The sequence below is a fragment of the Felis catus genome, chromosome C2 (assembly GCF_018350175.1).
Source record: "Felis catus isolate Fca126 chromosome C2, F.catus_Fca126_mat1.0, whole genome shotgun sequence".
NCBI lineage: Eukaryota > Metazoa > Chordata > Mammalia > Carnivora > Felidae > Felis > Felis catus.
The window spans coordinates 11,020,089-11,033,029 of NC_058376.1; the positions used below are offsets into that span (position 1 = coordinate 11,020,089).

The 12,941-nt window shown below is 50.3% G+C and overlaps 1 protein-coding gene across 6 annotated transcripts; it reads right to left on the reverse strand.

Annotated features, from left to right (window-relative positions):
* Positions 1-393: 393 nt before the first annotated feature.
* On the reverse strand, positions 394-12,888 carry SMIM11 (small integral membrane protein 11). Of its 6 annotated transcripts, XM_006935905.5 has the most exons (6): positions 12,754-12,888; positions 9,686-9,768; positions 9,419-9,511; positions 8,962-9,064; positions 3,272-3,442; positions 394-576 (listed from the first exon to the last, which is right to left on the reverse strand). In XM_006935905.5, the coding sequence occupies exons 4-5, from the start codon at positions 8,971-8,973 to the stop codon at positions 3,287-3,289; spliced, it is 168 nt and encodes a 55-aa protein (XP_006935967.1). In that variant the 5' UTR covers positions 8,974-9,064; positions 9,419-9,511; positions 9,686-9,768; positions 12,754-12,888; the 3' UTR covers positions 394-576; positions 3,272-3,286. The 6 variants fall into 6 exon arrangements, with proteins under 6 accessions (XP_006935967.1, XP_019694969.1, XP_011284066.1 ...); XM_019839410.3 differs by lacking the exon at positions 9,419-9,511 and having other exon boundaries at positions 8,962-9,059; XM_011285764.4 differs by lacking the exon at positions 9,419-9,511.
* Between the last annotated feature and the right edge of the window lie 53 nt (positions 12,889-12,941).

The following is a 12,941-nucleotide window of genomic DNA, read 5'->3' on the forward strand; positions in this document are numbered from 1 at the left end:
TGCAGCCCTCCCCACGAGGACCCTCCTGGGTCAGCAGAGGCGCCAACGTGGCTTGGGCAAGTGGGGTGCGGCCTCCCTCCACCCCAACAATGGAAACACGGCCGGAGAGGGGCCGGAGCAGGGCAGCGTGCGGGAGGGCAGCACAGCAGAGGGCCGGAGAGCCGAGGAGGGCGGGTGGCCGAGGCTCCCACCCCCAGAGCAAACGCCACTTCTCCCTCCGCCCGGTCCTGGGTCAAGAGCACCTGCGATCCCAAGAAAGGCCGGGAGGGGTGCAGGTTGGCAAAACTCCCTCCCCTCACAACACCGGGCGGGGGGTGGGGGGTGGGGGTGGGGGGCGGTGTGTGTCTGCGTGAGACAGAAATGCTCTGGCTTATTCCAGAGACAGAGACAACGTTTTTACAAAGGTATTTTATTTCAGTAAACAAAATACTGGTTCTTTCAAGGGCATAAAAAAATTCATACAATTTTAAGTTAAACCTATAGGTTGGGAGTCTACCCTCCGACACCCCATTCAGTAAGGGTCTCCGCTTCCTTCTCAGCTGGGGTCCACTCAGGCTGACATTTAAATCGCAAACTCTAGAAAGGAAGACGAAAAGGGTGGGTATGAAATGTCTGACTGAACACTGACGGAGGTTTGACCGGCTCAGCGCTGACCCTGGCGCTCAGCCGGTTCAACGTAACAAACAGAAACCACCGCAAGTTTATCTATTAAAAGAATGTTCTTTTCAACATCCCGGTTTTCTGCCCTGGTATAAAAGCAGGTTCGAGGCTGGAAGGAAAATGAAGCGTCAGTCTCGCGGCAGCCCCTGAGCCCCGAGGCCTCTGCGGGCGCCGGTGGCAGGGAAGCGCTCGTGGCCCCACATCCCATCTTTCCTTCTTCTTCTTGGTCTGACGCAAAATGAGGGCTCTGGGGGCGCCGGGGTGGCTCAGTCGGCTCAGGTCTCACGGTCTGTGAGCTCAAGTCCCGCGTGGGGCTCCGTGCTGACAGCTCGGAGCCTGGAGCCTGCTTCGGATTCTGGGTCTCCCTCTCTCTCTGCCCCTCCCCCTGCTCGTGCTCTGTCTCTCTTGCTCTCAAAAATAAATAAAACATTAAAAAAAAAAAATTAGACTCTGCCTGAGACAGAAATTCAACCTACCACACATTTCAAAGAGAACTGCCCTCCCTTGATGGTTTTAGTTTCGCAATGCTCCCTCTTTCCTCACCCCAGTGCCCACTCCTGGGTTTCAGCCAGTAAAACACCATTTCCAAAAAAACCAAGGTTCTGGCCAGGGACGGCGTGGGGGGCAATGACAGAGGAGGGGATTCTGGGCCCGGGGTGAGGACCGGAGAGCTGCTGTGCTTCACAGTCTCTCAGTGCACGTCCCTGCACTCGGGAAGGTGATGCAGCCGGGGTGAGGCCCGGCTGACCTGGGTTCGATCCTGACTCTGCTCTTCACGAGGCAGAGGGCCAGCCCTTTCTCAGTCTGAACAGGCCCCGCAGAGCTATCAGCTGAAGCGATAAACCGGCCAGCTGAGAAATGCTGAGCAAAATGCTAGCCACACAACAGTCATTCAGTAAGTGTTGCTACAATTACTAGTCGTGTGCCATTAACCTCCACAGGTCCAAACTTTTTTCTTTTAACATTTATTTATTTATAGTAAGAGAGAGAGAGAGAGAGAGAGAGAGAGAGAGAGGGCGGGGGTGGGGCAGAGAGAGAGGGAGACCCAGAATCTGCAGCAGGCTCCAGGCTCCGAGCTGTCAGCAGAGCCCGACGCGGGGCTTGAACTCACGGAGTGCGAGATTGTGACCCGAGCTGAAGGCTGACGCTTAACCGACAGAGCCACCCAGGCGCCCCTACACCTCCACAGGCTTAAAGATCCTCTACGGGAGGCACCTGGGCGGCACAACTGGTTAAGCATCCGAGGCTGATTTTTGCTCAGGTCATGATTTCACAGTTTGTGGGATCGAGCCTCGTGTTAGGCTCTGTGCTGGCAGCTCGGAGCCTGCTTGGGAGTCTCTCTCTCCCTCTTTTTCTCTGCCCCTCTCCTGCTCTCTCTCTCTCCCTCAAAATAAATAAATCAACATTAAAAAAGGTTTTTAAAAATCCTCTATGGGAATTCCTATTTACGGAAGCATGGTATCTCCGGGTGGAGGGGGGTTAGGAGATCGCTGGCCGAGTGGCTCCTAGAGCGACATGTTGCTGAAAGGGCTGTGTTAAGAATCCCCCAGTGCATGTTAACTAACTAAAATTTAAATAAAAAATACACCTACGTATGTTAAGAAAGAAAAAAAAGAAAGAAGAATCCCTTAATGGTTTTTCAAAAGAACAGATGTCTACACCCACGTAATGGAATCTCTCGGGGGTTGGGGCCTGGAAATCTGCACTTTCAACAATTCTGATCAGTAGCCAAGTTTGGGGACCGCTGATCTAGAAACGCCTGCCACCGTAGTTGAATCCTCAAATTTTCAGAGCAGCACAGAATTCAACCTGATAAATGGAAGAAATCAGATCACACACCAGAACTAAGGGAGGTGTTGATCATCGTCTGTTCACTCTGTGGTGGGGGTTTCAGAACTACTTCCTGGTGCCTTAACTCAACAGATGTGCTCTGGGCACCTCTTGGGTGCTGTCACAGGCCCGGGGCTACCGCGACGAGTAAGACTTCACGCTTACGTGAAGAGGTTGTTGGGAAGGACCCTCTGGGACTAACAAGCCAAGGCCAAGGGGCCAGAAAGTCTCTCACGGTCAAGGAGTGGCCTGCAGAAGTGTGGGGAGTGAGCACTGGAGGGGCAAGAACACATCGGGAAGGGATTTCTATGCCATTCCTGGGAGTCAGACTTTCTCCTGAAGATCGAGCAGGGTTTGTTCATCTTAGGTACGGGCGTGGGTCTCCACAGACCTGTGACCCCCACCTCCTCCCCGCCCCCGTCTGCAATTTGATGCGCAACTGTAGGTGTTTCTACTATGCGTGCTTCTGCTGGGAGAAGGTCCACGGCTCTCAGGAAATTCTCAAGAGTTCTGCGTCCCAACACCTGCTCAGCCCCACTGCCCGGATAAGGGAGCAGCGCCCAGGCTTCGAGCAGAGGCGGGCACAACCTAGCTCATCTGCACCCAGGGTGCAGGGGGCCGGGATCTGCACACCTCCCCTCCCACAGATGCCCCCCATCAGACAGCAGGTGGGTCTCACGCGGCCTTCAGCCTGGAGGGAGGAGGGGTTCTCTGACCCCCACGTCTGTGCCTCGGCCCACCCCAGCCCGCTGTAAATTTTGCACGAGCAAAGTCCCCATACCTTTGATTTTTCCCTCTAGTTATCTTTCTTCTCTGACTGCTTCTTTTTCTCAGCTTCCAGTTTTGCTTCTAATCTTTTCCGTTGGTAGATTTTGACTCCAGCAAATGCCAGGCAGAGAATTAAGGTTTTTGCTGCCAAGATATACAGCAGCAAGGGCATGTGTTCAAGGACCTTAAAGAAGAAAGCAAGCATTCTAGATGTACTATGATTGAGAAGGAACGTTTCTGTTACATTCCCTCGTTTAGCAAACCCTTACCGCACACCTATCACGTAACAGGCACTAGGCCAGCTGCTGGGGCTACGCAGGCGACCAGGACAGACGCGGTCTAGTTTTCCCTCCGCCCTCCACCGCCCCCTTGCTGCTGGCTTCGTGCGCGAACCACCCACGGGCCGCAGACGTAACTGTGGTCTCCCACGACTGGACCAGGCCCTGGGCCGGTCACCCCGGACCCTGCTGCCCAGGAGGCACTGCGGTCCAGTGAAAGCAGCCGGAGCTGGGGGGGGGGTGCGCAGGGGGGCCTGGGCTATAGCTCTGCTCTGCCACCGACTGACCACGAGACCTGGGTCAGGCACTTGACTTCTAAGCTTCTGCCTCCTCAAGGGAGCTGGGCCAGACCCCGTCTCTAGATTCTCCGATCCTAGGAGGCTACGATTTCCTCTTGGTTGTAGCTACTCATCAGCATCGGCGCTTCAATAAATATAAAAATACAATAAAATTCAAAACATGAAAACTGAGCTACTCATTAACTGTTCCCATAGTTTCCGGTTAGAGGGTAAATTCTGACCCATGGGCCACAATGGCGTCCGGGGAATAACGATGGATTTGAATTACTGTCTGTACCAGTAGGTACGTTATGATGTTAGTGCACATAGAGCAACAGTATCTCAAGGGAAATACTATACTTGTTTCATAAACACGGTTAGCGTGACCTGAATGATAATTGTGAGCTTTTCGCGTTGAGTAAAACTTCCTTCCCGAATAAAGGTGTGCTTTAGTTGAGTGATCACTTATTCTAGAGGATTAATTAGGGAGGATTTGTTCCAGAGAAATCAGTAAACTGCCAAACATAACTTATTATACGCAATTCCCATATAAGGAGGTCCTACTAGATTCTACTACAGGAAGCACATTTGTCTCTCCTTCTAACAGAATGAGTCCGTGAAAACTTTAGCTAGCCGGGAACAATATGCTCACAGAGCGGGAGGGCTGGGAGGGATTTTAAGCACGACTTAAGTCTACCACTCGTGTGCCTTACAAACAAGGAGAGTGAAGCTCATGGTCGGGGAGAGGCCTGCGCCACACAGCCGATTCACGATGAGGCCAGAGTCAGAATGAAACATTCTAACCTCGATGCCGGTCTTCCTTCCCCTGCTTCCCGAGTTTCAAGGAAACGGACTTAATGAAATCATAAATTACGTACATACGTGTTCACACAATTTTGTTACAATTCTTTAGGCTTAGACCTAGATACAGATTTCACGCTTAGATGTCGTGGCGTCAGTGAGGCCTACTGGGAGCTCACTGGGCACCACGGGCCTCCCCTAGAGGTTCCTCCCATAGCAGGCGGGCTCCTGGCTCCCGTCCCCGGGAGGCAGACAGATGGTCCTCATTTTATGGCTGAGAAAGTGTAAAGTCTGGAACGGTGAGGGTCTGACCGAGCTCAGAACGCTCCAAAACCTGAACTCTCTTTATCGCTACGCTGTAAGATGCATCACCCGCTCCCCACGCTCACCAATTTTACTATTAAATTATATAAACAGACGATGTCTGGGCTACTGAATTTACTAAGGCCGACTGGAATCGCTACCTCTGAAGTTATTTAACAGGCTACTTACGGATATTTGAGGACGACGGCAAGGTGGTACAGCAGGGAGAGAACGGACATCCAAAGGAGGAATCCAAATATTTCAATTGTTTTAATTTAACCAGAACAGTCAGAACCCAAGAACACTGAGCAGCTGGGTAACAGTTTCCAAGCCCAAAGTCACTTTCACAGCAAAGAATAAATACAACATACGCACTGAGAAAGGCCACTCGAGCAACAGTAGAAAAAACTGAAAACCTTGCAAAAGTGAGACTTTTCATCGTGACAAATATAAGCAGCTTGGAACGCGGATCTTCCTCACTCAGACTTAGAGCTAGCCTCCGCTACCTCCCCCCAGTAGCCCTCTAATTCCTGTATTTTCTTGAAGGTTCTCAGTCAAGATGAGGCTGGACGCCACGCTTACAAACCAGCTATGAGAGAAAAAAAGCATTAAATGTGCTTTTATTTTACCTCCTTGGCGGCAAAAATCAAGCAGTTCACAGGCGGAAACCCCCTTTTATGTTCATGGGGTTGATCTAGGCCAACAGAGCACTAATCCACATGGGAAAGTCACCCCTCCAGTTCTCCCCATCTCCACGGCTGAGCCCCTGGAGTCCTACTATGACGGAGCCCACATCACAGCCCACGGTTCCCTGTGATCTGAACATCAAACGGCTTTATCAGTGACGGGAAATGTAGAGCTCAACGGGAAGTTAGAAAATACACCGAATTGGGAATACATCAACAAATGGACAGGGGCAAGTGGCGTGGGTACTTACTTTCTTTCTAAAGGTAGTGGAGAGGAGGCAGCGCGAGGCAGGGGTTTCAGGACCGGGAAGGGGGGCAGAGAGGCGGCAGCAGAGGTCAGGGGCCCCCCTTCCCCAGGCTTAAAGCAAAGGGTTTCAGGGCCGCACTCCTGCCCGTCTGGGGGACTGAGCTTCAGTTGTGCTAAATGTCTGCCTTTGATTTCTTTCTAACAAACCCCTCATTTTATTTAACTTTTTTAGAGTTTATTTATTTTGAGGGAGGGGGATGGTCAGAGAGAGAGAGGGAGAGAGAACCCCAAGCAGACTCCACACTCCATGAAGAGCCCAACGCAGGGCTCAATCTCACGAACCATGAGATCGTAACCTGAGTCAAAATCAAGAGTCAGCCTCTTTAACCAACTGAGCCGCCCAGGCTCTCCCTGTCTCGGTCTCAAAACCAACCAACCTTCAAGGGGGTAAGTGAATAAAATATTGTGGAAGTGGGCGCGATCTATGCCAATTTTTAAAAATTTTTTAGGTCTATTTATTTATTTTGAGAGAGAGAGAGAAAGTAGGAGTGGGAGAGGGGCAGCAAGAGAGGAGAGGGTGAGAATCCCAAGCAAGTTCTGCACGGAGAGCAGCGGGCCCAACGCGAGGCTCGAGCTCACGTACTCAGAGATCACGACCTGAGCCGAAGTCGGAGGCTTAACCGACTGAGCCACCCAGGAGCCCCATACCAATTTTTTAAAATAAATCCCCAAATCTTGTGTAATGAGAGTGGCTCACTTTTTGAATAATTAGCAAATACTGTCGCTAATGCGCAGTATTGACTGTCACTGATGCCACAGGCCCCCTGAGCCAGAAAGGGAAGCCGACAGGATGTACCGTGGGCTACATAATCCTGCTGCCTTCCAGGGCCTCATGCAGTCAGGGTGCAAAGAGAGGCCACTTCTTCCCGACAGTACAGGGAAGGGCCCCCTCTTAAACATGAGGTGGTTCCCAGGCAGCCACAGAGCTATGCGTCTGCTCGAAGTTGGAAAGGTTTGGGCAGATTCTGTCCCTGACATAAGAAAGAACGCCTTCTGTCACCAGCGGGATTGGCCTGGGTGGTCAAGTGGGTTGTCCATCATTCTACGATTAAAAACGTTCTCTGCCCCCTGCCTTAGACCAGTGGTAGCCCCAGACTAAGTGGTCAGGAACTTTGGCGGGTGTGTGTTTTAACACCGTCTGTGTTTTAACAAGTCCTCAGCAAGCCTTCAGTAACAGTTACTGCCTCTTGTCCCCACTGACTGTGGCCACCACAGAGAGGACAGGCCCTTCCCTAAATCCCACCCCACGCCGTTTTCTGCTTCTTCTCCTTGTATCTCCTTGCTGCCTCGTCTTTCCTTCCCAGCCTTTCCACGGTGAGTTCTGGAATCCCAATATTTGCTAAACAAACGCTCCAACATTTTCAACCCCTTCAAGAAGTCCTCACTCTGCCTCTTAAATTCAACCAGGCTTGTCCTGGAGAAAAGTCCCCATGGTCCGTCCTTCTGCATGGTCCCCCCCAAACCTTTGCCCCAAAGAGCTGGGGAAGCAGAGGGGTTCTCTATCTCCTAGCCCCCCCGGTCCTGCTTCCACACCTTCCCAGGGAGCCTTGCAATGGAAAGCTGGTGGATGTTTTGAACAAGCAAATGCTCATAATTGCAAAAATACACAGTGAGATCCTAAGTTTGAAAATACACACGCTACACTTACAAATATGGACAAAACACTGGAAGAAAACACACCAAAATTGTTAATAGTAGCCATCTCTAGACGGTGAAGACAACACGATTTTTGCCGGATATCATACTTTCAAAGAATCTACAATATGATCTATTTTAGTGGCTGCTCTCTAAACCAACAGCAACCACACCCCACCCACTTTGGGGATTTGGTGCGATGATTCTCCTTCCCTCTGTAAAACCTGCTGGCTGCTGCCCGCAGCCCGCTGAATGCCCAGCAGGAGTCTGCCCTTGGCCCTGTGCTCTCATCTGCTGAATCTGTTCTGCAGAGGACAGCTATGTTTATTCCCCAACTAGTTTAAGTTGTACTTGATGTTATTGTAGGTAATTTTTCTAAACACAACACTTAGTGAAATATGGCTATATTGTATAAAGAAAAAACTTGATTCCATGAGAAGTAAATCAAATGCTTTCAATGCATTTTCGAGTTTGAGTTGGAAAAAAAAAAAAAAAAAAACCAGTGCTGTTGGCAACACAAATGTAAAAGATTAGGGAAGACGACATAAAAATCTGGAAAGATTCTGTATGTAGGTTGTTTCATAACATATTAACCCACTTGAAAGAAACCAAAATGTGAAACTGTAGGTAAAACTTTACAGGCATGGTTTTTGCAAGAAAAGTGAGGCAGATCTGAAGTCAGTGTACCCCCGCTCAAAGAAAGGGCCTAACCCCCCTCCAAAAGTCTGGTGACTAAATGAACTTTTATATGGTTTAACTTAAAATTAAATATTAAATAGTATTATGATTCCTGCTTTAATTCATTTTTTCTTTTTAAAAAAAATTTTTTTTTCAACATTTATTTATTTTTGGGACAGAGAGAGACAGAGCATGAACGGGGGAGGGGCAGAGAGAGAGGGAGACACAGAATCGGAAACAGGCTCCAGGCTCTGAGCCATCAGCCCAGAGCCTGACGTGGGGCTCGAACTCACGGACCGCAAGATCGTGACCTGGCTGAAGTCGGACGCCTAACCGACCGCGCCACCCAGGCGCCCCTCATTTTTTCTTTTTAATCAACCCACCTCTACAGCACTGTTACTCTCAATTTAAAAAAAAAAAAGTTTTTTTTAATGTTTATTTTTGGGGGGGGAGAGAGGGAGAGAGAGAGAGAGAGAGAGAGAGAGAGAGAGAGAGACAGAGCATGAGCGGGGGAGGGGCAGAGAGAAGGAGACACAGAATCCGAAGCAGGCTCCAGGCTCCGAGCTGTCAGCACAGAGCCCAGCACGGGGTTCAAACTCACGAGCTGCGAGATCATGACCTGAGCTGAAATCGGATGCTTAACCAACTGAGCCACCCTGGTGCCCCCTACTCTCACTTTTTACAATGAGGAGAAAGAAAAAACCAAGCCACAACGTATAAATTAGAAGCATACTCACTTTCCAGTTCATGCTGGGCCAATTGCGAAGTCACTCCTGGTCGACGTGGGCCTGCTCAGACAAGCACATGGAGAGAGGAACTGGGAGGTCAGGTCTTGCTGTTCTGGGGGGGAGAGAAGAAACAGGTCACTTTGGGTTTTCCAGATCAGTCCACCTTAGGAAGCCTTCCCTTTGATGGAGAGAAAGGGCACATGAGCAAAGATAGCAAGCCCCACAGAAAGGAGGGTTTGGGGGGGCCCGCAGCAGGGGACCCAGAGCCTGGTGGAAAGCAGATGGCCCGGCTCAGGGAGGAAGACGGGCTTGGCTCTTGGTGAGCAGAAAGGTCTCCGTGGCTGTTTTTTGCCGGGGCTGGGGGCACAGCCCCGAGCAGCGGTGGCAGTGTTATGCCTGAGGGGACAGGTGCTCCCCCCAGCCACGCATCTGTGGACAGAAGAGCTCCCAAGTCTTCTCCACCCACCTCCTGTCCTGAGCAAAGAGCTGGCCGGCGGATGAGTGCCTCTCTTTTTCAAGTCCTCTGAGTGTTAAGCTCATCTTGGTTTTTAAAAAATATCTGGAGGGGAGTAAATGATACGGAAAAAAAACTGTCCTCAGGAAGTAATTCCTACCTAGAATCTCATCTAAAATGTGAGGAAGCAGCAGGAAATGACAGGTCAGGGGACACAGCTGGAGCACAGCATCTGCTCCAAGGCCTTGTATGTCATTATTCTTATGCTACGGCACGTACCCCAAGAGTCAGAAGACTTGAGTTCTGGATGAAGAACCCACGCACTCTGGTAAGTGACTTCCCTCCCGGGGCCTTGGTCCCATCTGTAAATGAAGAAAGGGGGCGTCAACCAGATGGGCTCTAGGGCCCTGACTTTTTTCTGAAATTTGGCAACTTACAGTATACTCAGAGCTTGACGTCACTGTGCCCGGCTGCACTACGGCACCTTAGCTGTGCAAACTCATTTAGTTTTCACACGCGCCCCGGAGAGAGATTTATTGTTCCGGGTCAGAGATGAGGCAACGAAGTTTATGTAACGCGTCCAGGGTCGCACAGGGACTGGGATTTGAACCCATCCAATGTGGCTCCAGAGTCTTACCCTGATATAGGCAGAAAGCTTTGCAAATTCAAAAATCATGGGGATGCTTGCCTTTAAATGTACTTAGAATGGAGAAAAGGCACAAGAAAAGGTCAGGCCTTTAGAATGGGGATACTAAAACGAACTTCGGGGAAAGTGTTTTATTAAAACTTTTACTTACAAAAGCATGTGAGTATAGAAAATTCAAACCTCATCGATTCAAGGTCATAGTATCTGGAAAACAGGCTGGTGGTTGGCACAAGATAACCGAGTTTTCCCCATGACTTCTTTCAAAGCCAGATAAGTTCATGATAGGAACGTACACCATAAATCTCTTTAAATGGGATGACGTGATTGAAGGTGCTCGTTTTCTTCATGGATAAATGGCCTGTTTGTCCTCAAGTAGCAGGAGATTCTGACTTGCACTGGAGAAACACGTTCCTATGACCTGTTGCTAGAATTTTCACTTTCAGTAATCTCTGATAATCTCAGGGCTTAGCCATGTTGTAATTGAACAATGTTTAAGGTTATGTAAATTTTATTTTTACAACCCTTGCTCTAACGGAGTTGTGTACAAATACAGTAGGTAAGTTTGGCTGTTATTTTCTGCGGTCATAGTAATGTAGTAATGTAATTAATTACAAGAATTAATGTAAGAATTAATGGATTAATGTAAGATGCATTAATGGATTAATGTAAGATATTGATTCCCAAGGTCAAGGGCAACAAATAGGTCCAAAAAGCTTATGAGAGGAAATGAAAAAGAACACCCCATGGGGTGCCTGGCTGGCTCAGTTGGTAAAGCATGTGACTCTTGACTTCGGAATTGTGAGTTAGAGCCTCACACTGGGTGTAGGGATTATTTAAGGAAATTAATTTAAAAAAAAGAAAAGAGTGTTGACTTAAAAAAAGAACACCCAATGGTCTGGCCCTCTGGCAACCAAATATTACATTTACTACCGGTGTGACCTTGGACAACTCACTTGGCCTCTCTGAACCCCGCATCTCTCATTTGTAAATTCTCCAGAGATTGGATTATAAACACTAAGCACAATGCTCAGTCCATGGAACACATTTCAATAAATATCAACCATTAGTGTTATGATAAATATCTCTCCTTCTGCTAATGGACATGCCAAGCTTAAGAACCATACACAAGAGGCAACCAGGGCAAAATGCAATCAATCCAAGATAGCAGGGACCAAGAGAACTGGAGAGCTGGACTCTATTCTTGGCGGCACCAATGGCAGGCATATGACCCGGGGCAAGCCATTAACCTCTCTGAACCAAAACGTTCTCATTTTAAAAATCGGAATCCAAGGAACAACTCTGCAACTCCGGAATTCGTTAAGTCCCCATTTGCTCTGATATCCCACAATCTGACTATGAAAATTTACTGGCAGTTGCCTCGGCTTCATACCTAGGGTGATGAAATTCAAGCTCTTTAGAAGGAAACATATTTAAAGTCAACCTGCAAAAAAAAAAAGGAGTGGGAGTGATGCCGTGAGCGGGTGGGAGACAAGAGGGCTGATCAATCCAGCTCCTTCCTACCTGCTGCCTCCAAATGATAACTTTCCTCTTCTCCCTTCAATCGCATGCTCTACCTCTAACTTTTGTAGCACCTGGCAGGACTTCAGCAAATGAGAACTGAGACAGCTAAAAATATCAGCAGGCTATTAGCTCCACTGCCATATGTGTGTCTGATGCAATATTAGCCACAGAAGGCAGCTGGTATCTGAGGGCTGAACTGCAGAAGCCAACAAGGCGTGCACACTGTTGAGGCATAAAGACTGTGAAGGGCAGGAGGTTTTAGACTTCCCCCGGAACTATGCACCATTCAAGCTAATTTAAATCTGAAAAACAACAGTGGCTCAGATAGAAGCCTTGGCTTCTATCATTTTTTTTTTTTTCCTTTGCCAGATTTATCCCAAAAACCAGAAAAGCTCTCCGTTTATTCAGGTTAGGACAATGACAGCCATCTGGACAAAATACTGGCCAGAATCTACGTTTTCTTGTTGGCACACCTAACAAACTCCAGGGTGGTCAGTCTCCTGCTATCTACGCTCATTCCAGCCGCTAATTAGGCCGTGTCAGAACGTTTCGGAACACGTTCGCATTCCCGGTCTCTGCCCTTTTCACCCCAGCTCTTCACCCAGTCATTAGAAGTTGGGTGGTGCGAGGAGGAGGGAGCTGCAGGTGAACCCTGGGCGTCACTCCGTCGACCTCTGAGCCCCACTACCAGGTCACCTGCGGTTCCCAGGGCCAGAGAGGCTGGATCTCGGCTCCTCCATAACCGACCCTTGGGGAGTAACACCTAACCCGCTGAGACCCGGGGATGAGGGCCAACGGCGGCCGTTGCTTCCCCCACCCATCCACGTAACAGGGTGTCCGGAATATTCGCTCATCCGTCCAAACCCTCCGTCCAGAACAACTCTGGGGACCCCGTCCGGACCTCGTGCCAGCCTACACACAGCGCCCCCGGCGCCGGATCCGCGGATAACGCGGCGCCGGGACGACCGAGCCAGGCCGGGGCGCTCCGCGGGTGGGGCCGCGGCGGCCGTCACCCTCCCGGTCCCCACCCGGGAAGCCGGCGCCGCGCGGCAGGGGGGGCGGCTGGCGGGCATCCCTGACAGAACAGCAAACGCGGGGCCGACCACCGGACTCCCCAGCGCCCCCCAAAAGCTGTCGGGCTTCGGGTCAGGATCCCGCTGGCCGGATGTCACCCACTTACAGCTCCAGGCCGCGGAGGCTCTTGCGCCGGGGCCTGCACAGGAACGGTCAGTCGCTCAAGGAGGCGGGGAGACTACACGTCCCGACATGCACCGCTCCGCGCGCCGGCGCAATGGACCCCGGCCGCATTCGCGGGCGTAAGCCCGGTACGCAGGCGCAGTGGGACGCTCCGCACCGGACTGCTGGGGG